The sequence below is a fragment of the Fonsecaea pedrosoi genome, assembly GCF_000835455.1.
Source record: "Fonsecaea pedrosoi CBS 271.37 unplaced genomic scaffold supercont1.1, whole genome shotgun sequence".
NCBI lineage: Eukaryota > Fungi > Ascomycota > Eurotiomycetes > Chaetothyriales > Herpotrichiellaceae > Fonsecaea > Fonsecaea pedrosoi.
Window position 1 is genome coordinate 4,182,673 of NW_013550615.1, and position 24,572 is coordinate 4,207,244.

The 24,572-nt window shown below is 52.5% G+C and overlaps 8 protein-coding genes across 8 annotated transcripts; 4 read left to right on the forward strand and 4 right to left on the reverse strand.

The window, feature by feature from the left end:
* Window positions 1–486: 486 nt before the first annotated feature.
* Z517_01516 (uncharacterized protein) lies at window positions 487–2,136 on the forward strand (the record flags this gene model as incomplete). Its single annotated transcript, XM_013434476.1, has 1 exon — window positions 487–2,136. One exon carries the CDS (start codon window positions 487–489, stop codon window positions 2,134–2,136), a length of 1,650 nt encoding a protein of 549 aa, XP_013289930.1.
* A 530-nt stretch (window positions 2,137–2,666) lies between these two features.
* Window positions 2,667–4,604, forward strand: Z517_01517 (uncharacterized protein; the record flags this gene model as incomplete). Its single annotated transcript, XM_013434477.1, has 5 exons — window positions 2,667–2,749; window positions 2,833–2,860; window positions 2,953–3,017; window positions 3,076–3,110; window positions 3,163–4,604. The coding sequence occupies 5 exons, from the start codon at window positions 2,667–2,669 to the stop codon at window positions 4,602–4,604; spliced, it is 1,653 nt and encodes a 550-aa protein (XP_013289931.1).
* A 240-nt stretch (window positions 4,605–4,844) lies between these two features.
* Z517_01518 (uncharacterized protein) lies at window positions 4,845–6,126 on the reverse strand (the record flags this gene model as incomplete). Its single annotated transcript, XM_013434478.1, has 4 exons — window positions 4,845–5,447; window positions 5,633–5,828; window positions 6,012–6,070; window positions 6,124–6,126. 4 exons carry the CDS (start codon window positions 6,124–6,126, stop codon window positions 4,845–4,847), a joined length of 861 nt encoding a protein of 286 aa, XP_013289932.1.
* A 3,083-nt stretch (window positions 6,127–9,209) lies between these two features.
* Window positions 9,210–11,647, reverse strand: Z517_01519 (uncharacterized protein; the record flags this gene model as incomplete). The annotated part of the gene is made up of 10 exons (XM_013434479.1): window positions 9,210–9,620; window positions 9,689–9,708; window positions 9,784–10,090; window positions 10,189–10,370; window positions 10,427–10,498; window positions 10,587–10,825; window positions 10,890–11,038; window positions 11,097–11,284; window positions 11,345–11,426; window positions 11,483–11,647. The coding sequence occupies 10 exons, from the start codon at window positions 11,645–11,647 to the stop codon at window positions 9,210–9,212; spliced, it is 1,815 nt and encodes a 604-aa protein (XP_013289933.1).
* A 1,395-nt stretch (window positions 11,648–13,042) lies between these two features.
* Z517_01520 (uncharacterized protein) lies at window positions 13,043–14,749 on the reverse strand (the record flags this gene model as incomplete). Its single annotated transcript, XM_013434480.1, has 4 exons — window positions 13,043–13,205; window positions 13,285–13,454; window positions 13,513–14,610; window positions 14,681–14,749. The coding sequence occupies 4 exons, from the start codon at window positions 14,747–14,749 to the stop codon at window positions 13,043–13,045; spliced, it is 1,500 nt and encodes a 499-aa protein (XP_013289934.1).
* A 465-nt stretch (window positions 14,750–15,214) lies between these two features.
* Z517_01521 (uncharacterized protein) lies at window positions 15,215–16,234 on the forward strand (the record flags this gene model as incomplete). The annotated part of the gene is made up of 5 exons (XM_013434481.1): window positions 15,215–15,238; window positions 15,303–15,755; window positions 15,830–15,902; window positions 15,961–16,030; window positions 16,084–16,234. The coding sequence occupies 5 exons, from the start codon at window positions 15,215–15,217 to the stop codon at window positions 16,232–16,234; spliced, it is 771 nt and encodes a 256-aa protein (XP_013289935.1).
* Window positions 16,235–18,310: 2,076 nt separating this feature from the next.
* Window positions 18,311–20,651, reverse strand: Z517_01522 (uncharacterized protein; the record flags this gene model as incomplete). Its single annotated transcript, XM_013434482.1, has 4 exons — window positions 18,311–19,434; window positions 19,486–20,171; window positions 20,225–20,516; window positions 20,561–20,651. The coding sequence occupies 4 exons, from the start codon at window positions 20,649–20,651 to the stop codon at window positions 18,311–18,313; spliced, it is 2,193 nt and encodes a 730-aa protein (XP_013289936.1).
* A 1,174-nt stretch (window positions 20,652–21,825) lies between these two features.
* Window positions 21,826–24,353, forward strand: Z517_01523 (acetoacetate-CoA ligase; the record flags this gene model as incomplete). The annotated part of the gene is made up of 9 exons (XM_013434483.1): window positions 21,826–22,062; window positions 22,115–22,759; window positions 22,813–22,848; window positions 22,898–23,005; window positions 23,037–23,161; window positions 23,213–23,277; window positions 23,348–23,497; window positions 23,550–23,853; window positions 23,909–24,353. 9 exons carry the CDS (start codon window positions 21,826–21,828, stop codon window positions 24,351–24,353), a joined length of 2,115 nt encoding a protein of 704 aa, XP_013289937.1.
* Between the last annotated feature and the right edge of the window lie 219 nt (window positions 24,354–24,572).

Below are 24,572 nucleotides of genomic sequence, written 5' to 3' on the forward strand. Positions count from 1 at the left end.
ACGCTGAGCGACGGATGGTGCGATGGAAGAAAGTAGAGCAAAGCGGGGTTGCTGCGACGTTGATCTCTCCAGCTCAATGAAGTATCATGCGACTCAAGACCAGCTTGATTTGCCACGTACCGATGTTATCTTTTGTATGTAGATGTGAATGCATTTTGGTAGAGACTCGTCTCCAGTATAGATCATGCGGTTCGAGCCACGCCCACATCTGCCTCGTGATGACAAGTGCGAGTCTAGTCAAGTTACAACTGGAAGAGCAAAATGTAAATGGATGTTCCGCGGCCGAGTTGTAGATCTCGCCAAGCTGCAGCTGCAAGCCTTGCGTATCCATCCCAGCCTTACATGAAGACACTAACTTCACCGCCCAAAAGTTCGTGGATTCTGCCGCTCTTTTCTGCATGCCGCCAAAAATATTGCAGGACACAACCATCCTACATATGTGACTGAAATTGCGAGTCGCTTCGCGCAACAACAGATCGGTGCAGAATGTCGATGACACTTGCTACCACGTGGGTGAGGAGAGGGGCTGCTGCTCAGTTTCCCACCAAATACAATGTCGACGAAGCAGAACTGAGCCGCATCTCTAAACTTGCCCGCCTTCAACTGGAAGATGCGCAGCAGGATCTTCTGGACGCGCAAAATCCGAAGGCGGATGATGGGTCGGAAGACGAGGACTCAGATGCTGGAGTGCCCACAGGAGAAGCCGCAGACACAGCCAAACAAACTACGACCGAGGCTGATGACCTACGAGAATATAACCTTGACGATTATGACAACGATCCTGTCGACGAACAAGGCCAGAAATTCTCCATGTTTGGCAACGTCGGCTCATTAGCTTACCATGCGCCACATGAGGAGGATCCATACATTGTGTTGCCAGTGGGAGAAGAAGAGTCGGAAGATGAAAGAGAAGAGTTGCAGATATTGCCTACGGACAACTTAATACTGGCGGCTAAGGTAGAAGACGAGGTTGCGCAACTAGAAGTCTTCGTGTATGAAGATGAAGCCGACAATCTATACGTCCACCACGACATCATGCTGCCTGCTGTGCCTCTGTGTGTTGAATGGGTCAACGTCCCTGTGGGTAAAGACGCGGAAACGAGGTCAGACGGGAACTTTGTGGCAATTGGGACCATGAACCCAGAGATAGAGATTTGGGATCTCGATGTTGTCGATAGTATGTATCCTAATGCCATACTAGGTCAAGAGCCACAAGAGCACCCGGAGGATCCAGAGCCCAACGGAGAAAGCTCAAAAAGCAAGAAGAAATCGAAAAAGAAGAAAAAGAAGGCAAAGGCCAATGATGACTACCATGTCGATGCGGTGTTGGCCTTGGCTGCAAATCGGCAGCATCGAAATCTGCTTGCTTCGGCATCAGCAGACAAGACTGTGAAACTATGGGACTTGAAAACTGGCAAGTGTGCCAAATCATACACAATGCACAGCGGCAAGGTGTGCGCCTTGGACTGGCATCCAACCGAGTCAACTATCCTCTTGAGTGGGAGCTACGATCGGACCGTCGTTGCCACGGATATGAGAGCTCCCGATGCCGCGGCTCCGAAATGGGTTGTCGAGGCAGACGTCGAGAAAGTGAAATGGGACATTCATGATCCTAATTTCTTCTTCGTCACGACCGAAGCCGGTACCGTCCACTACTTTGATGCCCGTACCATTCCCACATCTCACGACAAGCCGAGCAAACCTGTATGGACATTACAGGCCCACGACGGGCCTGTCAGTGCATTCGACATTAGCCCTTCGGTACCTGGCCTTCTGGTGACAGGATCAGAGGACAAGATGGTCAAGATATGGAACGTCGAGAACAACAAACCCGCAATGGTTATTTCGAGGAATCTTGATGTTGGGCGGATATTCTCGGCGCAGTTTGCCCCAGATCCTGAGGTTGCCTTCAGGCTGTCAGTGGCGGGAAGCAAGGGGCGGCTGCAAGTATGGGACATCAGCACCAATCCGAGCGTGAGAAAGGTTTTTGCTGGTAGAGTCCAATTGCCAGAGACAGACGGCAAAGAGAGATTGGTTGGCGCGAATCTGAGTGACGACGAGAGCGACGATGAAGAGGGAGAGGAGGAGGCTGGAGAAGGGGTGCAAGATGGCTGGGAATCCATGGATGAAGATTAAGACGGCGGTTTAAGGATGACTGGATGACATTAGATGAATGATATCAAATGCCTTGATGATTGATAGACCACGTGGCCATCAACTATTCAAGCACGGGCCCTTGACACCTGGTTATCTCTACGTTTGGCAGGCAGGCAGTCAGTAAGCCAGCACACCTAGAGTAACCAGGCGTACCTAGATATGTACTGTAGCTACCTGGAGTAATTGCCTGACATGCCTGTGTACGGTTCTTAGGTGGGTGTTGATGTGTCTCTCGGGGGCGCCTGTCTGCACCCTCGAGTACTGCCTGCACACGCCCCCTCCAGGCGGGCGGTTACGCCTCCACAGGCCGAGCAGGCCGCAAACCCAAAGACCTTTGCGCCTATTCAAGCCAAGTCTCCCCTCCAAAACTTGTCCCCCCCATCTTCACCTGCCAGCCTACATAACAACCCGCCCACGAACAACCGTCTTTCTCTCATCATCTCTCCACCAAACCATCGTCAAACCGCGATTCCTTCGATAAATTTTGTCGCATCATCCGTACCATCACCATGGCCGGCGGAGACGGCAGTCAGGATTCCAACAGCACACCTGAACCCGTCGAGAAGGGCTTTGCCACGCTCACCCAGTTGCAGTAAGTCCGAAAATTTTTGACAGATCTGATGAATCTGTCTGTCTCTGGATGCAGAAGTCATACTGAAACCCATTCTTTTACAGGATTGGCGTCAAGGCGTTTGTTGAAAAGGTCAGTTTCTTCAACTTCACGATTTATGACGCACGTGACTTTGAGATTTTCTTGACGCGGCGCGAACATGTTACTGACTTGTCGGCTGGCAGAATGGAGAGCCTAGAAAAGCGGAGATCTTGTCTATCAAGCAGAGAAATGGTGCTCTGACTTTCTAGTATGTCTGCGTCTGGTCTGAAACAAGGCACTAAGGCTCAGAACTAACCTCCTGACAGCGTACATTATGTCGAGTTCAACAAGCGTCTCGATGGTAGGCATTGCAGAGGTTGCACTCTCTAAAGGAACTCTCTGACACATCACAGAATGGGTCACAGCCGAGCGCATCGACCTCTCTCAGGAGGTCGAATGGCCCGTCCCCGAAAAGCCTGAGAAAAAGAAGACGACCGTCACCACGAAAGGCCCACCGTCAAAAGCCGCCACGTCAAAGTCCATCACCACGAAGGCCGGCCGTCCAAGGACAGATTCGCGCGCCAGTTCTGCAACACCTGATCTCCTGAGCTCCAAGGCAGGCAATGACCGAAAACGACCCATACCCTCGAAAGCAGGCGGCAAAGAAAACCGCGACGAAGGACTTGCGCCTGATGGGGATGCCTCACTAGTAATCACCAAAGAAGGCACGCCTCTACCAACGCTCGGGAATGAAGACGGCACAGCGGGCGGAGTCGACGTGGAAATGCCCGATGTCACAAAGACAGAGGAGAAGGTTGCGCCAATCATGGAACCGGAGGAGGAGATCGAGAAGCTTCGCACCGGTGGCTCCATGGTTCAAAATCACGCCCAACTGCATCTCGTGCGCAACTTGAACAAGATTCAAATGGGCAAGCACATCATCGAACCGTGGTACTTCTCTCCCTATCCCCAGGAGTTCAGCGACGTGGACATGGTGTATATTGATGAGTTCTGCCTATCCTACTTTTCCTCCAAGAAATCATTCGAGAGGCACCGCACAAAATGCGAATTGCGCCATCCGCCGGGTAACGAAATCTATCGCGATGACTTTGTGAGTTTCTTCGAGGTCGACGGTCGACGGCAGCGCACATGGTGTAGAAACCTCTGTCTGCTGTCAAAACTGTTCCTGGATCATAAGACGTTATACTACGACGTCGACCCTTTCTTGTTCTACTGTATGGTCACCCGGGACGAATACGGTTGCCATCTTGTCGGATATTTCAGCAAAGAGAAGGAGTCGGCGGAAGGGTATAACGTCGCTTGTATTCTTACCCTGCCGCAGTATCAGCGACAAGGCTTGGGAAGGTTGCTTATTGCTTTCTCATATGAGTTGAGCAAACGTGAAGGAAAGCTGGGGTCGCCTGAAAAACCCCTTTCGGACCTTGGCTTGTTGGGTTACAGACAGTACTGGAAAGAAGTGCTGATTGAGCTTCTTTCTGATCCTGTGCGGCTGCCTCCCCCGGGATCAGCCTCTCACACACCAACTTCGGAACAGCTGCATCCGCACTCGTCTCTAGGCTTCACCGGGCCTTCGTCGCAGTACTCGACAAGCATCGCTGAGATAGCGAGTCAAACAGCCATGACTGAGAAGGACGTCCACGAACAACTCGAGGTGCTGAAGCTCCTGCGTTATCACAAGGGTGCATGGATCATCGTTGTGAGGGATGAACTACTCGAGTGGCAGGAAAAGCGGCGGGAGAAAGAGAAAGCCAAAGGGATCAGAAGGATTGATCCTAGCAGACTCAACTGGAAACCGCCTGTCTTTACCGCTAGCAGTCGGACATGGAACTGGTAGAGCCGGCCTTTGTGACTGTATATTAGCGTGGCGCTGGGGGAACACTGCGGGATGGGAAACATACGAGATCAATTGAGGCATTGGCGCTTTGGATCTTGCTGGGTCGATGGCACGGCCCTGTTGGTTTGCGTTGTATGAGGTTCTTGATGTCATAAATTCTCAAGCTGGAGCCGAGATAAATCTTTTCCTGAAATGCCTTGGCCACGTCTGGTAGACCTTGCCGTACTGCTGAGACAATGTTCATGACGGGATGTTCGTATATCGGGCCAAATCAGCATCGCCACTTACGGCGTTGTCTTCGGACCCGTTTTCTGTCATCTCTGTGTCACCATTGTGGCCGTTTTGACTACGGCCGGAAGCCCCTTCGTCATCCAGTCCCAGAGTAAGGTTTTCAGGTATGTCGATTTTCTTCTTTTCGCGAGCGAGTTTTTCCGCCCATGCGCGAGCTCGCACGAGATATCTGATATTGGCCTCTCTTCTTTGATCTTGCGACTGCAGGATTGCTTCGTTGACGTCCTTTGCAACTTTGCGTCTTAATGAAGGGTCAACTAACTCTGCCAGAGCACCGAAATCGTTTTGAATTTGTGAGGTCACTGCGCCAGATGATCCCGATACAGCGGCTAGAGTCCATGATTCTTTGGGGACGATCAGAAGTGCCATGGCCCTTTCGAGGTCTGTTTTATATTGTGCATCTAACGGGGCGTAGGGTGCAAGGTTGTTTTGAGCAAATTCTATGGCTTTGCCCACCAAGCTAGGATCTGAGGAAGTGAAACTTTGGCGGATCAGCTCCACGAGTTGGAGCCGGAGAAGAGAGAAGTGAAGCTTTTTGTCGGTATCCAAGAGCTATTTTTACCAGGTTAGAATGGAGATAGACGCAACGTTGTGTGGAAGAAGGAAGTTTGTGCCCAATAAATCATACTGAGGACTGAAGGTGTTTTGGCTCTCATCTCTGCCCGAAGGCTATGAGTGGTGCATGAAAACAAATCTAATCATGAAGGGTGCAAGCAGGAAGACGGGACGAGACTCACCTCTGGATTGAGGTCGTTTATAAGCTCGATAGCTGCCTGTAAATCTCCACGGTGTATTGATTCACGAATCTGAACCCTCTCTTGAATATAGCTGAAATCAGTCCTAGGCTGGATGTTGGCTTCGGCGGCAAACTTTTCCGCTGCTGATGGATAGCCTTCGGTGATCAGGTAGTCCATGACCAGATTGTTGACATCACTGCAGGGTGACCATGGTCAGCCAATATCACTTCAGTGTATGCGTGTGTCTGTATCAAATCTCGGTAATTTTTTTTTCAGAAAGCAAAATATTTACAGTCTCTTCAAGAAGTTTCAGAGAGATTCCCATTTTGTCAAAATACATCCTATAGGGCAGAGGAACGATCGATTGGAGGGGACGTACGATTTCGATATTTGAATATCGGCGACTTGTCGCTCGAAGGCGTGGGCTGTAGCAGCAGCCTTTGACAAAAGGTTAGCAGTCGAAATTTGCAAGGACCAGTGTGGTGGCTTACCATGTTGACAGATCTTGGGAAAGCTCAGAGAGGGGATGAACCTACAGGACAGACCGTCCTCGTTCACAGAGATCAAAGCATTATCATTTCAGGTCTGGAAACAAGCAAACGATGTTAGGCACTGTTGGAGGGAACGCAAGACAAATCGGTCAAGAGGTCAGTGAGATGTTCACGTGACTTAAATGTGCCAAGACTTTACCTTCTCCACTCTACTCCGTCTTGGTAACTGAGGTTGTTGTCGCTCTATTCCCTCCTATTTCAGATCTGGGGTTGTCAGATTCATTGGCCTCCTCACTCTTCATCCCATATTGTCAAACGCCTGGTAGCCTGTGCGTACGACGATGGCATCCTCGGATTCCTTCGAGCGGTTATGACTTGAATAAATGGCGTCCGATTTGGTTGACATTGTTCACTGGACAAATGCCATTTGCGTTTTGTGTCACCAAGCAATAGCCTCGCGCCAGGAAGCACAGCTACGTAAGTAGCTTCGAAGCACGTCTTGATTGGGTCTCTTACTGATGATCGTCGCTCGCAGTTGACCGTGGCTCCCGCAAAACCGAAGTGGTCGACTGCCCATCAATTTGTCTACCTTGTGCACAATCACCCAAGGCTAGAATCTGGTGTCATTCATCCTGTCGGAATATATCTGCATTGATCTGCCCACATGGCGATATTCCGACTTCCGATGACCTGGTGTCCTTTGGGATGCTTACAAGGCCAATACGGAGAGAATGGTGGGCGAAATCACACAACATCAAATATCCTTTAGACCAGCACCTATTAGCGGAATGCACCTTGCTGCTCCTCAGGAACAAATTTCGAGAAAGTCTGATCAAAAGACTTCCTGATGATGTTGTGTTCGAAATTATGGACAAACTAGGGCCCATGCGCCTCTTAGCCATAAAGGAAAGCGTGACTCTGATCGAGAGAACACGTAAAGGGCTACCCGAAAACAACATCCCGATAGACTGCTCGGGCATTTTCTTTGGATCAACACTCTCTCTTTGCGGGCGCTCCTATATCTCGACCATCAGTAATCGGCGCAATCATCAGGATGGTCTCGGAAAGCTGAGGGGTCGGCTTCGCACTGGCAGTTGCCGCGTAGCAATATCACTTGACGAGATTGGTGTCAGAGATATCCGGACTTTCGACCAGCGATATCGACTATTGCTTCTGATGGCAGCTCGTGGTATCGTGTTTTCAACGTAACCTGTCCTTCAGAAGCAGCCTTTGAGGGTGTCACGGATGTGAGTTGTTAGGCCCTCACCTATAAGCCATCTAACACAGCATCAGGGTCTTATTCTTCGAGATATATACCCTAAATTACCCCGTAGTGTCTACGATCGATTCATGTGGGACACTCCAAATCCGCCAGCGATCAAAGCGTCAAACTTCTTTTCCACACCTTGTGAGAATTTGTTGCACTCTCATTTCAAATATGTTTCATTACCTACTGAACACTGCGCGCTTGTCGTGCATTGCAAAACCAGCAAGATCCTCGATATTTGTGTACATCGCCTGGTGAACCCTTGTACGATCTGCAGTGCCTGCGATACTCATGCCCGAGAGAAAGGTATTATGCGACACTATTTTCCACTGAATACAGGGAAAAACATCCGAGGTCTCTGGATTCGCCGTCCGAGACTCATATCTAATGGGGAGTGCGCTCTTATCGTACGTTGGTAACCCGTGATAAGAAGGCTTTTCGCTTACCTTGACCTAGATTCAGACAACTCGGTCACGAGTTCGCACGTTTGGCTATTACTCACGGATCAATCAAGACTCTTTCAATTATCATTCCGTTAACAACGACGATGGCATTATACAAGGCATCTACTATAACGCACTGGAGTCAAAGTGGGATTATATCACTGAGCTTGGGGCTGTGTCCGTGTCAGCACCTCATGGTCTCGCACAAATTCCTCCTCTCCCTGCTCTCCCAGCCTTCCGTGATGCCCCTACATCTTCCTGGGGGTGGTACCTCTCGGCTGCTCCATTACATGACCTTCGCGGGTTGAAATTTTCCTATGAGGACCACGAGGATCCATATTCTTGTACTGGTGTGCTCCTTTTCTACCTTGATGATGGTCAGGATTCACTTGGTCAGATTCTCTGGGGCAGGTCGATCTCTGAGAAAGAGATCTCACCGGAGACAGTTCGATACCGGAATGTGCAGGTCGGCATTATTCATCACGTTGAGTGGAAAGTGGTGGAGAGTGGGAGTGGAGACGATGATGGCTGGAATTTACTTGCACAAAATGGTACCATGAGGTGGTGGTCTGGACGACTTGGACATCGACTCGTGGTTGATGCCACCGATCCAACATGATTCTACCCTTCCGACCAGACAAAAATTCAGCTCCGTCAGCGAAGCCTTGTTGAGGATGATATGCAAATGTCACTACCCCTTGAGACATGTGAATTGCCCTCGCTTCCGTACCTTCAATTGCCTGGTCCAGGAGACCTCTCTCCAGGCACTATACCTCTGCGAGCCACTGGCGGAAATCTCTTCGTGTGGTCATATCCCTGTTGTAACATCGTTCACCGTAGTATCCCTGCTGATATTCTGATTGCGAGGCGGTAGAAGTGCAGGTTCCCGAACCATCGCGTCTGACACAAGACATGCACATCATGTTGTGTAACTCACATGGAAGGAGTTGGTCTTCGCGCGACCTAGAGGTGAGGTGAGAGTGTAAATGATGTTGTAGGGGTGTGGTGTGGGTAGCCGCTGGCCTAGCCTAGTGGGTGTCAGGTAATAGGTTAATATATATCTTATATATCTAAATCAGTCTCATCCATCAAGGCCCTAGTTCAGGCCTTGTCTGATCGTTTACACACAAACAGTAGGTAGGGGCAAGTACAAGACCTCTCGTGAGTCCCACTATCGAGAACTGCGCCCATTACAACACTCGGCCTCTGAGATCGTACTATGTGATCGCCTTAATACGCCTGTCAAGCGCCGCTAGTTCTGTGGCCTCGAGATGGTTAACAGATACCGCACAGTTCGGTGCATATGTCTCCTATATGTCTCTCTCTCTCTCTCTCTCCATATCTCTCTCTAGCAATTGCCGCATTTTACCCAGCCGTTAGACATGAACATGATCTGGCCCAGCTCCCGACTCCTCGATGTCCGCGATGTCCTTTGCCGGCTTGTCTCCGCCATGAACCTCAATCTTCTGCAGCTTGCGCGCGACCTCGAGGGTCAAGGTGGAATCCAACACCCAGCCACGCATGATCAACGCGCTTATGACGGCCGCTCCCCCGAAAGCGATACTGGCAAAGTAGACGGTTTGGAAGGATTTGTAGTATGCCGTCTGGGCCGCGGCCGATGCTTTGGTGATGATGTCGAGCGTGACTCCCGGGACGCTCATCAGGGCCTGCTGGTTACCACTCGTCAAAGCTTGGAGGAAGCTTGGTAACGAGCTTGCCGGGAGGTCCGCGTTGAGGGCCGCGGGGACAACATATTTGGGAATGTTCGTTGTCACTCGGTTGGTGAACTGGAGTGATACATTAGCCACAGAGCTCCATCGGGGGGAAAAGATCGGCATGAGCAACAAAAACTCACGATGGTCACATAGATTGAACCTATCGATGGCATGGTCAGTGGTTTGTTCCCAAAAAAAAAAGAAATATCAGGTCATGGGGATTGATTCCACTCACTCGCAAGACTGGACATCAGAGTCCGCAACCCCCACTGAACACCATTCGCAACACCAATGTCTTTGGCATTGAGGCAAAGTGGACCGGCGCTCCCCACGAGGACTTCTATCCAACCGATGGCGATGGCTGCAATGATGACAAAAACAATCGGCACCGCGAGTTTCGTGCCGTCTGCAGCGCTCATCGCCCCGCTAAAGGTCGTGAGGAAAATCGCGCCCGCCAGTAGTTGGTATTTGACATGCTTGATCTTGTGCGAGAGCGCGCCAGCGAGGATGAAGCCTACATTGAGGCCGGCGGATGTGGTGCACTGAAGGTCCGTCAGCGACTCTTGATCTGGGCACCAGCCACGCAGCCACAAGAAGGATTGATAGGGTCATCGTAGAAGACTTCAAGAGAGGCACTTACCGAGATCCAGCCCGTAGCCGACGGGCTCTGTCGGTACAGAATCGCCATCTGCTGCGGCAAGACGATGCTGGAGGCGTAGAAGATCATAGAGCCAACACAGGCCAGGGCGGTGAGGCAGTCGAAGTTCCAGTTCGCAAAGAGATATAGAGGAAGCACCGGGTGACGAGGCTTGCCGAAACGTTCTGTTCCAAGTTTTTTCAGTACTGCGTCCACTCGCTTCTCGTCATGCGTGACTGACCCCAGAGTATGAGAATAATGAATCCCACTCCGCCGACAACGATGGTCGCGATGACATTCGCAGACTTCCATGCTGGAAAGAAAACGGAGTTAGTTCACGTTAGGGGCATGGTTGTCAAGTAGTTACTCGTCGAATGCTTGCGCAGACGTAGGGGACGCACCATATCGTTGGCCCCCCCATGAAATGCCCAGTAGCAAGGACGTGACACTCCCAACGAGAATGACCAGGCCGACATAGTCGAGGTGTTTCACCGTCTCTTTCCTACTGCCACGCTTGTGCAATTGGTCGAATTTCGGTGGAAAGTAGCAGAAAAACTGAATGAGTGCGCCGAGAAAGCTGATGATGGCGAGGATGTAGTATATCCACCGCCAGCCCTGCTCGGTATTGACGCAGATGACCCTCGCTATCGGGCAAGAGATTAGCAATCTGGACCGTCCCCCAGCTGGTGTGATGACAAAACGACTTGCCTATTCCAGGGCCAACCGATGTGAGAGGCGCAAAGACACATGTGACAATGGCGTACGACATGAATCGTCGGTTGTTGGGTACGAGTTCTCCCGACACCACGGCGCCGGACAGCTGGATACCAGAGCCCAGTCCGTTGATGATGTTCTGTAACCTCGTGAGCTTGCGGTTCTCCCTCGGCGACTGGGAAGCATGATCGCATTACACCACCAATCAGAGTGGGAATATTCTGCGCGCGACTGGCAACAATATAGCCCACGAAAGCCAGCGTGTTGGCCCCGACGAAGAACCAGCGGCGTCCAAAGATGTCGCCAAGCCGACCGATGGTGAAAAAGGCCGTGACCTGTCCTAGGGTCATGGCGAGGATGATCCAAATGGTATCGGGACTGGGACCTGCGCCGGAAGTCAGCCTTCCAGATCACCCCCTGAGTCGAACACAGAGAGACATGTTACCGATTTCTGCGTTGATGAATTCCAAAGATCCTGCAACCATAATAAAGGCCAAGCTCCCCGAAGTGTATCCGAGAGAGAAGGCCTGGTGAGACGCTGTCAGTACGGGCAATCACCGAGCGATGCCTGTGATGGACGTACTACGACCGACCCAATGAGCTTAATGCTGGTGAAGTACTTCTTGGGCAGCTCAGCGACGGAGCGTCCTCCGATCGCATCGGGGGCCACCTCATCGAAGCCGTCGAGGGATGTGCGAGAAGAGCTTTCGACGTGCGAGTCGAAAGGCGCAGTCTCCTTGGTCTCCATGGTCCAACGAAAAAGCCTGCCTTGTTTCACGACCAACGTCTTCTGATGCCAAGGACTGGTTGAAGGGTTGTGTATAGAGATCGACCGGATATTCCTGCTAGGGGGTGGTGTGACCGTCTATATACACAAAAGGAGCATTCTACCCAGGGCGACGACTCCGGGCTTCCCCATTCTTTCCCCACGGGGATCTACCAAACTCTTCGGCCTAGCGATCTCCCGCAACTTGGCCAGCAGGCGTGGGTTCGCACTCTCAAAGCTTGACAAAACAGGCAACACCGCCAGGACTCCCGGCCTGGGGATATAAAGGCGTCGCTTTACCGGCGAGGCAATTCGCTGATCGGGTATCCAAGCTGCCCGGTCCCCGGAGTCGCTTTACCGTCACGGGTGGCCTGCTGCAGGCTACTCCGTACCGTGCTGGTCCATCAGCCCCGATCCCAAGGATAACTACCGCATATATGCTCTTGTTGGGAACAACTTACTCCGTACTGGAATCTAGGATTGTTGACAACCAATCCGTAGCTAAGTTATCGTGACCGGTTCACCCCGGGAAAGTGTCGGCCTCTTTAACCGTGTCAGCCACCCCGTATAGAAGAACGGGGGAAGTCTTGGACCAATGACCTTGAACGCTTCTTGACCCAACGAGGAGCCAATTGTCGTGCAGGTGTTATGGTGAGGTGCGGACCTGTTGTTTGACGCTCGCCGGCCTTCTCGTCGTTCCTTATACTTCAACCATCTCTCCATCCCACAAAGTCGAGGAAGCATAAGTTACGCCAGTGTATACTTACGCACGTACTCGCGGGACTTTGGAGACGGCACACACAAGTGACATGAAGCAAAGGTTCGCAATCACGCAGCGTTGCCAGGAGTCGAATCCCAGTTTGGGAGACACCCGGGGAGTTCCTATAGCCAAACTAGGTATAGACCAGGGCCACTTTCGGAGCTAAGTCACTATAGCTTACGCCTAACTAGTTACGATGTGACTAGCGCGTCTTACCTTCCTACTATAGCTGTACTACTCCCCCAAGACACCCAGAATTAAGTCGATCGTTTCGCCAGTGCCGCTTCCCTTGCAGCTGGCTTCACAAACACCAGGTCGGCGTCAAGTGTCAACCACATTTGCACATCTGTGAGCTGACTCCCTCCAGAATGTCGCAAATCAAACAAAAAGACCGAGATTGTCGAAATTGGCATCGCCGGCGGAATTTCCTCTTTAGGTGGCACCTCTCTGTCCAGAAGGCGTCCTCCGGGGAGGAGCCTGCGGCCTCGGGACATCCAGCTTGACGTACAGTCACAATTTGAAATAGTGATCGCCGAGGATAAAGGAAGGAATTAATCAGAGTCATTCCAATCCGAGCGCTTTAACACATCATAATTGCGCCATATCGACTAAAAGAGTTATCCCTGCTTGCGCGCCGACATGGTTATATACAGCGGCGGCTTCTCCCACAAGGTATTTATGATCTGACCCTCCATCCAGCCGTCACTTTCCGGGGCCAGTTCAAAGTCAAAGTTGAAAACGATCCGCGCGAGGATCAGTCGCATTTCGACATAGGCGAGGCTGCAGGATGGAGAGCTTCTTGTCAGCACACATACACACACACACACACTCGAGCGCTTCAGGGACGGATGGGTCTTACTTCTTGCCAATGCAGTTTCGTGGTCCGACGGAAAATGGCTCCATCATTGCAAGGTTGTCGTTGGCATAGCGCGGGTCCGTGCCGAGAAAGCGTTCGGGAACGAACAAGTCGGGGTCCGCAAAGTACTTGGGATTGTGGTGCGAGGTCCACTGGAAGATGTTGAGATATGTCTGTCAGGGAAGTCAGTGGAGTCAATCCAAGTACCGTGCAAAGGCGGAGTGAACTCACATTGCCAGGCAAAGGCTCGCCGCAGATGACATTCCCTTCGGGCGGGGTGACACGGGAGTTTGACATGGGCGTCGGCGGATAGATGCGTAAAACTTCCTTGATCACCGCCATCGTGTATGGCAGGCGACTCACGTTGTCCAGATTGATCTCGCTTTCTGTCATAAAGGCACTTCGAACCTCGTCTTGCAGCTTCTTGAGGACCCTTGGGTGCTTGCAGAGAAGATACGTGGCGCCCGAGAGTGCCGTGGCAGTCGTCTCGGAACCTGCGATGAGGACCAGAGCCGCGTTCTCAATGATCTCGGTTTGGGTGAGAGGTTCTACCCCGTCCTTTGTGGTCATGAGGGCGTCGATGTAGTCGGGGCGATTGCGTCCCGAGGCCTGACGTCGCTCTACGGTCTGCGTTGTTATTTCCATGCGGGCCTTTGCAACGCGGACGGTCTCCTCGGATATCAGGAAGCGAAGCAAAGGCGTGAGCTCCGGAAAGATACCCAACAGACGAGAGTAATTAAAGAAGCGGACCGACTCGAAGAAGGTCGTGACCCAGAAATGGGCACGCGCCTGCTCCAAACAGCCAAAGGATTCCCCCAAGGACAGGTCTCCGATGATGTCGAACGTGGTCCAGTTATACCAGGCCACCGCATCGATCTTCTGCCCCACGCGCTCGTCGAGGCGCTGGATGAGGAGATCGATGTAGCGGTTGATCAGTGGCTGCTGGTTGGCGATCGCCTGGGACGAGAAGCCATGGGACAGGGCGCGACGGAACCGGGCGTGTTTCTCCCGGCTAGCTCCAAGCAGATTGTTCTGGCTGGTGGTGTGCTGCCGTGGGTCCTTCTCGTTGTTCCCATGGCCAGTGCCTATTCGGTGGCCAGAAATGCTGTTCCAGGCATCGGGGTGTTGAAAGGAGAGCTCTTGAGGCCCGACACGGACAATGTCACCGTATTTGCGGTGCAGCTCGAGCATTTCCATCGGTGCCCTGCCTCGCCAGCACCTCAAGGCGTGAGGAATTCTCGAGATTGCATCGAGCTTGTTCCCGGGATATTTGCTAAGCGGGTGAAAGTACAGATAGTACGTGATATTGGCCAAGTAATAGATGATGCTCTAGGACAGAATGGTTACGTCGGGGTCCATCGCAACCCAACATTGGGGGGGGGTGGGAATGTTCTCTTACCAGCAGGAGCACAATGGCCAGCGGCTTCCACCACGGCTGGTTCACGAAGAAATAGGTGTAGAAAGACATTGTATCGAGGCCGGTGGGTGTTCACCAGGTTTGGGTGTCATGTACATTTGGCTGCTGGTGTTTGTTTTTATGGTTGGTTCCCCCGCGAACGAGAAGACACGTATTAGACACTACACGGTAGTATACGAAAAGGCGGGGTTGGGACTATACCATATGTTGGTCATGGGCACCGGCTTTCCAATAACCGAGAAGTTCGAGGACGACGATTGTCTTTCTGGAACCGGCTCCTCCTCGAATATTTTCCGCTTATCCGCGTCCGGTATTCCTACGCAGACCTTTGAGAACTTGTCGACAAACAGCGCGAGGGAGTTTTCCTCGGATCCCGCAGAACTTTGTGGTGCCTACGACAAGCGACTTGGTGTCTCGGTACCTCGACGACTATAAACAAAGCATGAGATCCACACTGCGACATTTACTGCACAGACTTTCGACTTGTTAGATTTGAAACACTCGAGAATCGTCGCCATGGGTTTCGATCTCAAGGATAAAGTAGGTAGACCTGGCCCAGGAAAGAAAGTGTTAGCGGCCAGGACCAACTGACGGAATCCTCCAGGTTGCCATCATCACGGGCTCTTCCTCTGGGATGGGCTTCGAGACAACCAAGCTTCTTCTGGAGCTTGGAGCCACCGTGTACGGGTTCGACATTGACAAAGCTCCCGAGTTATTCATAGCAAACCCCAAGTTCAAGTCCCATCAGGGAGACATTGCGGAGCCGGGCACGCCCAAGGCAATCGTGGACGGCGCGGTGGCCGCCTTCGGCCGCATTGACATCCTGTGCAACGTCGCAGGCATCTCTGACACTTTTAACGGGTTGGACACCCTCGAAGAGCAAGCGTGGCATAGGCAGCTAGGTGTCAATCTGACCGGTCCAACGTGGCTCTGCAAGGCGGTTGTGGATGTCTTTCGGAAGCAGGGAGGAGGAGGCGCCATTGTCAATGTTTCTAGCAAGGCCGGCACCAGTGGAGCGATCTGTGGGGTGGCATATACAGCAGCTAAGCATGGTCTTGTAAGTTGAAGATCTAAAAAGAAGCCTCTCATGGAACGGGAACCGTGGACTGACGAGACGGGTTCCTCTCACAGGTGGGCGTGACCAAGAATATTGCCTGGCGGTACCACGAAGAAGGCATCCGGTGTAACGCCATCTGTCCTGGAGGTAAGGCGGACACCATTCGAACTTGTCTGTTGATCATCTGTTAATCACAATTTGGCAGGGTATGTCTCGGGTATCAAAAACAAGATGGACTTTAGCAAGCTCGACCACGAGGCTATGAAAGTCTATGGGTACAGTTCTCTTCCTCTTGTCTAGGCCCCATGAGCTGACTTTTCGTGTTCAGTAAAGTTCAAGAGCTCCATCTCAAGGGTGCTTTGGACGTGACGGGTCCTCCTGACCGGCCTGCCAGGTTAATGGCTTTTCTGGTTTCAGACTGGGCAGTAGACATCAATGGCGCCATTATTCCCATTGATAATGCCTGGTCCACCATTTAAACAAGGTCCAGCGAAAGGAATCGACCTTGCCTGCAGGTCACACACGACACGGTGGCGCGTCGTGGGCCTGCTCAGTGACATGGTGTGGGACGAGTATAAGAACAGCGGAAATGTATTCATTCGAGAGAACGTTTCCATTCAGGCACAGAGAGCAGAGAAGAGTCATAGATTGGGGTTAAAACCAAGTGTTGGTCGCACAGCAGCATGCAACATCGAATTACCTCCAAGTGTCAAGGCTAGTTGACTCAAGTATAAGATCAAGTCGCGATGCTGTAGTCAAAATCTAAAGCCAGCCGATGCACAACGTCAAAAATACGGTATATTCGGACATGTCTCCGTGTCGAGATCCGCACTTGCATGTGCATGCCTAGGAGAATACTATGTGAGCGGCCCGGGAACAGGATCTTCTCGACCTGGATCCGATAGTGGGCCCCAAAGATTGAGGCTCACAGTCATCAATCCTCGTCACCGGAACCAGAGACCATCTTCCCCTCACAACACGGTCATCTCACACTGCACCGCAAAGCATTGGCAACAGATGGCGTCGTCTATACGCCAGAGGCTTGAAGCAAGCGTCGAACACATTCAGCGCGCTGGCCAGGTGCATCTCATCCGACAGACACCGTGTCTCAAGCATCATCAGCAGCGTGTGAGAGCCTTCATTTCTCAGGTATGTCGCGACAGAGGACAACCTAGTCGCAGGCTGTAATAGACCGATTGCGGCCAATACCGACTATGTGAGTCAACTGCCTTGTGCAACAAGCCTGGAGCCCCAGCTGATTCAGTGTCGTTAGTCCGAGCAAGGCAAATGGACCAACGTCAGCGGCCTGAAGACATGTCCGTCGGAAACGGATCATAGCGTAAATATGACGGCGAGCTCACCGCAAGGTCGCTAGATGCTACCCGTCCCGCCCTCAATCGACCAAGAGCGAAGTAATTAACATCCAAAACGGATCAGTACAGTCGTGAACGGAATCAAGTCCGTAGTAAAAGTAGAGCTATGATATAACCGTGCATATGGTTATCTATACCTTGTCCCGATCCATGGTCCGCTCGATGCAGTCAGTGCGTACTTCAAGGATCGGGAGTATTTAAACTACTGTAGTGCACGTCACGAGCCTACCAGTTCGGCTTGCCTTTCTATATAAGTTGGGCCGTCGTTATACCTTTATCCTTTATTGTCATGAACGGCCTTCCGAAAAAGCCAATGCCATGCTGTCACCTCGCTAAGACCAGGCTTTGTAGTCTCGCCTACAAAACACAGACGACGCCACACGTTACAACCACTGCTCAAAGATTCTACCGAGATCACAATACTTACAAAGAGAGAATCTCGACGTAAAGATGAATACCTAGAATCTACCTTGGTATGACACTGCTCTAAGCCCTCGTGGCTATTCATGTTCAAAACTAGCCATAGCACGCCAACACTAGCTCAACGCGTCGGTGGATACTTAACCGTCTTCGACCCGGCTTGTGCTGTTAAGCGACTCAATCGGAAAAATCCTGGCTGAGGACCGAACCGGGTGTCTATGGATACACCGGCTAATCGGGCCAGACGACTACCGGGACGCAATGCTCGGGCCGACAACGATTACGGCGGCTGTGAGAGTGATGGTCCAAAACTTCCCCGTCCCTGGGGGAGAGGCGGGCGAGACCTCGAATGACTGTTGACGACTGGCGATTATCCTCGGCACGCTATACGTGTTGCAGGAGGGGGTCTTTTTCAAGCTTGTGCGTCAAGGTGTTAGAAAATTGAAACCGAGTCAGCGTTCTGTGCTGCTCTTGTCGCATTGTTTCGAGTCTCTTGGGCGGGCCGCGGAGCGGGTCTCAGGGCTCTAGACTGTCACTCTCGACGAACGTGTTTAGGAGCTAGCAGTCACTGTAGAAGGGAAGCAACGAAGGATCACACAGACAAGAACACGGTTTGCTGCGTACACCACCGTCGTGTCGCTGTTCCGTAAACCAGCTATGTCTTGCAATAGCTTTGGTCGTCAACACGCTACCCTACAGAATCGGACTCGCATAGTGCCACCCTTTATTCACACAAACAGAGCTCGTGTGAGGCCCTCCGCGCTAGTTAAACATCCAGGACGTGTCGACCATGGACAAATCCACAAACATACTGTCACTCGTCGTGGGAGCCCGGGCGGAAGAACCCAGACCGTAAGACACGTCGTGCATGAGTGCTTCGACCGAGCCGCGGTCTTTGTTCTCGGTGGAAGATGTAAAAATTGCCGACGGCGACGTCGCTTCGCCGTTGGAGAAGCGCCGAGCGCGGAGTATCGTGTGGAGATGTGTGCCTTCGATCAGGCGGGCGAACGTCCTCAGGATGGGCGCGGCCAAGGGATAGTAGGGCTGCGACTCTTCTAGCGTTTTCCACAAGAACTTGAGCCAGTAGATGTTGGTGTCGCTGTCGTTGCTTCCGTTCCTCCGACCCCCGTCTCCCGGGTGAGGGCTAGACGGGGACGGGGACGGTGACGACAGAATATGCGATATCAGCGCCGTCGTCGCCCAACACGTGTTGATCAACATGACCGTGACGAGCTTCTCGACGCCGTAGATCAGCTTGTAGGTCCGCGTCAGCCTCGCCACGCGAATGGCGTTCTGGTATATGATCCGCGCCGACTGGTTCACGCATTGCTGCTGCTCGGTTCCGACCACCCCAGAAGGCCCTGCTGCCGCGTGCGAACGACCTCCTTCTGTGGTCTCCAGTAACCTGTTCCACAGGCGGTGCAGAATGATTCGGACTCCACAGAACTGCAGGTTCAATCCGTAAGAGTGCGGGTTCAGGTCGTTGTGACTCAAATCGTCGCATTTCAGCTGTGGCGGGAGGCTTTCATAACAGGCATCGATTTCTGCCGCCAGTTTGGGGAAGAGGTGTAATTGATTCGTCACGTCGGCGGAAGTGGCGGTGTTCAAGACGTCGGTGATGCGTGAAACCTGCACACTCAGGAGGCTCCACGCTTGGAGGATCTCCGGGATCGAGGTGTTTTTGGCGCCTTGAAGGGCACTGCGCAACTGCGCCAGGGTCATCGAGTGCGGCCGACCGAAATACAGGCTCAGGTTCTGGTCGAAGACGAAGGTGGAAAGGAACGAAGCGATGCGGTGGGAGGCGTCGACGACATCGCCCTCGTCGTTGAGGGTGTTGGACTTTTTATGGAGTAGTCCCAGATCGAAGACTAATCGACAAGCCATGCCTACACAGGATCAGTATGAGTTTGGATCGGTGGCCGTGGGGAATAAAATACCACAGTATATCCAGGATAGCCTGTCGTTGCCTGTGATGCCCACACACTCGCTGAGCAGAGTCAGACCCTGCATCGAGGCTATGTTTGGGTTTTCGATCTCCTGGAGGACTTGTGCCCGGGCGCGTTCGAGAAACTGTGCCCCCAGTTGTCGAATGAAGCTGGACGTGCTTACCCGGCTCGCGGAGCTAAGTATGGCGTCTTCCAGGAACGTCGAATAATAATGGCTGCGTTTGCCGATCGACCGATGCGTCATGAACGGCTCTTTTTCTACGACCAGGATTCCACAAGGGTGCACATCCCAGAACGTCTGGAGGAGTGCCGTTCGAAGAGGTGCGGAATCGATTCCCAGGGAGGTTTCTTCTTCGTTATCGTCGCCCACCACACTCGCTGAGTCGTCGAAGTCGGCAAGGAGGGAGGTTTGCGGCAGCTGATAGGACTGTTGCGTTTCAAAATCCGAAGTCGGTGGTTCTCCTGTTCGGGGTGGTGCCATGGTGTGAAAGTGCGGCTGTTGTATGCCCAACTGTCTGATTGCATCGTCGGCTGGCGAAAAGACGTTGTTGTCCAACTGGCAGCCTGGTTGACCCAAGGTGGTCATCGATCGTTCTGTGCTGTCGAGCAGCATGTCGAACATGTTCTGGCACTCTCCAGCCAGACCGGAAAAGTCGGGAGGTTGTGGGGTTGGGAGTCTATGCGACCATGTTAAGAGTGTAAGACGACGACACAAGCATCCGTAACTCACTGTCCATCGAGTATCTGGACAGAATGGTCTGCCAACAGAGAGCCTCCTGCCAGCTCGGCCGACATGAGACCAGTGTCTGGTGGTGGCGCGGGGTTGGCGGTGACCAAGGGGGGCGATGTGCCGCTCAGAGCAGGGTGTCTTGCATCTTGGTAGCGGGATGATTGAGGACGCTGCTCGACTCTTTCGGATTCTGCGTTTCGTGCCCCATGCAGTCCCAACAGGTCTTCCAGTTCTGCAAGGCGACTGTGTACCGAGGACAAATTTTGGCCAACACCACGGCGCCTCAAAACACCTGGTAAGCGCGCACCGACCTGACAAGATGGCCGATTGACTTACTTCCTGCGGTCACCACCGGAATCAGTGTAACATGGGGCATTTGTATTTCGACATTGGGTGCAGTCTGACCCCGGCGGCTGGTTTTGGACATCGCACTACATGATGTTGTGTCAAGGGCTGCGCTCAGTGCGCCGGAGACGGGTTCCACGCACTTTGATCTTACGTAACCTGCAGTTGATGCAGGCGACGGACGCGCGAGTGCGCGCAGGAGCTCTTGTGCCCGCCGATTGCGACGGCTTCGACACCTTGGTCGACATGATGTTGGCTTTCGTAGACGCAGCTTTTGAAAAGATGGTGTAGACTTCCTTTGTGCCGCCGGGCTCGTGTCTGTGTCTGGAAAGAAGGTGGAAAAGAGATTGAAAAATAGGGCCCCGGCGCAGGTCGGAGTAAAATCAGGGGCCCCGCAAAGTCTTTGGGCAGAGCGTCAATCAAGGGCTCCCCGCGGGAATTCTTTTCTAGCCAGATGCGGCAAGGCCGAATTTGTGGGGGCACTTACTCCAAGGTAATTGGTGTTCGCTGACTCACGCGACCCACTATATTGTGTACACAGCGCACCTTGAATGGGTCACAAGACTGAGTTCGGCGAACTACAATCAGCATTGACTACACCTCTACTAGGATATAGCTTTCAAAAGTGCCATTTCTTTGTCCAGGAATTCATTCGTACTCGTATGGGCGCAGGTGTGGAAGTGTGCAACTGGTCTTGGGAAGAGACCGTTGGCCTGGGTCGCTCGGCGAAGCTAGCACGGAAGAGGATTCGACAGATAGAGTGGAGGGGACGCTAGCTTTGTGGTGTGCAGCGTAGATAACTCTAGCTGTTCCAAGCTCGGCTCATTGTGAAGGAGCTGATCTCACTGGAACCCTACTGATTCAGTTATGCAGGCACAATCTCGCTCCCACCCCTGCCACTCGACCTGTCTGTAATACAAGAGTTAAATAGGTGCAACTATAGCAAATAATATGTCTATTACCATAGCCTGGAAAGACTGATTAGCTAGCTAGGACTCTCGCGTAGACATCCTCTCTCGTGTATCTAGGCCCCGACGTTACAACCGACCAAAAGTGGCTGCACACAGTAGCATCGATCTCTTCGGGTAACCGGGCCGAGGGTGGCGGTCCAGCCTGACGACGATTCCGACAGCCTTGCGTGCCTAGTCAGCAGCCAAATCTTTGTACTTGCAGCATTAAACCCAGTAGTTCCCAATTATGAAAATTGTAAGGGGGCCTCGTTGGTGTCGATCTGTAATCATTCGTGGATGGGAGAGATGTCTGTGCCAGCACACCACAAACCGCGACAGCTGTGGAGTCCCCGGAAGGGCGTAGATACCCAGACTGATCGCTTCCGGCGCTTTGTCAATCAACGACGAGGCTTAAATCTTCAAAACTACCATCAACTCCACAAGTACTCATGTGATGACGATACCGCACCGCAATTCTGGGTCGACTTGATCCATTTTGTCGAGCTCAAAGCAGAGGGCAATCTGGACTACGCGATTCCTGCTGTACGCCCCTCTCTTTCAGCCACGACGAGGCCGATGCTAACAAAAGCTCAAGGGCCGCATACCTTTGTTCCCACCACCAGAATTCTTCCCCGGCGTGAAATTGAGCTTCCCGGAAAATCTGCTCAGCGGGAGGCCGCCGAACGAGATTGCCGTGCATGTGGTGCAAGAGGGCGGAACCAGTATCAAGGACTACACATGGGGCGAATTGTATTCCATGGTGGAGCGTGCAGCAGACGCACTGATATCGTTGAGCGTGAAGAAACATGACCGCGTGGCAGCCGTCCTGTCGAACCGGCTTGAGACGGTCGTGTTGTGCCTGGCCACCCTCTCAATAGGAGCCATCTGGTCGTCCTCCTCCCCTGACATGGGCGAATCTGGAATTCTAGATCGCTTGACCCAGATCAAGCCCAAAATCGTCTTCGGTGAAGCGTCCGTCGTCTTCAAGGGCAGAGCCATGGACCTGACGGCAAAAAATGCCGCCATTGTGCGAGGCCTCGAGGGATTTTCCGAGTTCAAGACCTTGGTCGTCCTCCCTCCTCAGGGCCACGATGGCAGCCCAAAGGAGCAGCACAACAACAACAGTGGCCGTCAGTTTCTTAGCTATGAAGACTTTCTCAAGCATAGTATAGGGAGACCGCTAAAATTCACTCGACTGCCTTTCTCCCACCCTGGATTTATCGTCTACTCTTCAGGCACTGTTAGTATCCCTTCCACGCGCGAGTATACGCCTCCTCTAACTAAAGGTGCCAGTCGGGTGCGCCAAAGTGCATAGTTCACAGTGCTGCGGTAAGCAGCCTCTCTTTTCCGTTGGATTCAACCGTCTGACAGTGCACAGGGGCTCCTCCTCTCGGTCAAAAAGGACGCTTTCCTCGCCTTCGACGTACAGCCCGGCGACGTGGTGTTGCAGTACACAACGGCATGTGCTTACCTCCGATTTGTGGAAGTATTTCAGCCCTACTAACAAAAACACGCAGACAGGATGGATCATGTGGGCCATGGTTCTTTGCGGACTGTCTTACGGAGGCAGAACGGTGATATATGATGGCTCGCCACTTTACCCAGACAACCTGGTGCTTCTCCGACTGGTTGAAAAGTTGAGGTTGGTTGTCAATTTGGTCGATAGACGGCAACGCAACTGACGTGTACTCAGAATCAGCTTGCTGGGAATCTCGCCGCGGCTGCTCCTCGAGATCAAGAAGGCAGGCCTGGTCCCCCGTAGGTGCTCCTAACCATCAGAGATCATCTATGATCTTCGTCAGTGATTGGACACGCTAACACTTCGCAGGAGATATTTTGGACCTGTCCTCACTCCGCACCGTTACTTCAACGGGGAGCATCTTGAACGAGGAACTCTGCGAGTGGTTCTATGATGTCGGGTTTCCAAAGGACGTGCATCTGCTCTCTACCTGTGGTGGAACAGATCTTGCCTGTTCACGTAAGACCCGACACCCCGGAAGAAGCCTGTCTGCATAACTAAGCTGGTATAGTGGTTAGTGGCAACCCGACTTTACCCATGCATGCCGGGGAGATCCAGTGCAAGTGTCTCGGGATGGCGGTCGATATTGCTCAATCCGACACAGCACAATTCGAGTCCATCGAGAGCACTGGAGCTGCAGGACAACTCGTTACCACGAGACCGTACCCGAGCGAGCCTCTCAAATTTTGGGGCCCAGGGGGACAGGAGAAGTACTACAGCTCCTACTTTGAGCAATTGGGACCGTACGTGTGGTGGCAGGGTGATTTCATTCGACGTTCGCCGGAGACTGGAGGTTATGTGGTGCTCGGTCGATCGTATGCCTTCCCCTTCCGGCCCAGCATCTGATTGTCCAAAGCTGACCGTGAGCAGTGACGGCGTTCTGAACCCATCTGGGGTGAGATTTGGCTCGGCCGAGATCTACGAGGTGCTGGATAAGATTCCTGGCATAGTCGAGTCAATCTGCGTCGGGCAGCGACGACCCACTGACCAGGATGAAGCTGTCGTCCTCTTCCTGGTCCTGGAGCCAGGAAAGACGTTGACCAGCGAGTTCGAGCACCTCATCAAAGACTCGATCAAGCGAGAAAGATCTCCGCGACATGTTCCCAAGTATGTCTTCCCGGTCTCGACGGTTCCGTACACGATCAACGGCAAGAAGATCGAGATCGCAGTCAAGAAGATCATCAGCGGCGAGAACATTGTGCCTTCGGGAGCGGTGGCCAATCCAGAATCCTTTGCCGAGTTCAGGAAATTTGTCAATGTGGAAAAGATGTACCAGGAGCAGTGCCGAGAGCGTCAACAAAAGGCCAAGCTATAGAGGTCGACGAATATATTAACGTTGCTACCAAATCTGGTCTTGGAGCCAGTCTCCTTCGGTGAGAAAGATATCAAACAAGAATACACTTCTGATTTACTTATTCGAGTTGGCCATTTTCCGTCGTGACCCTGTGATGGTAGTGAACTAGAAGTCCAGAGAATACTTGTCCACGTAATCGATGCCTGGCCTCCTCTTCTACCACGCCACTTGCCGTTGGTC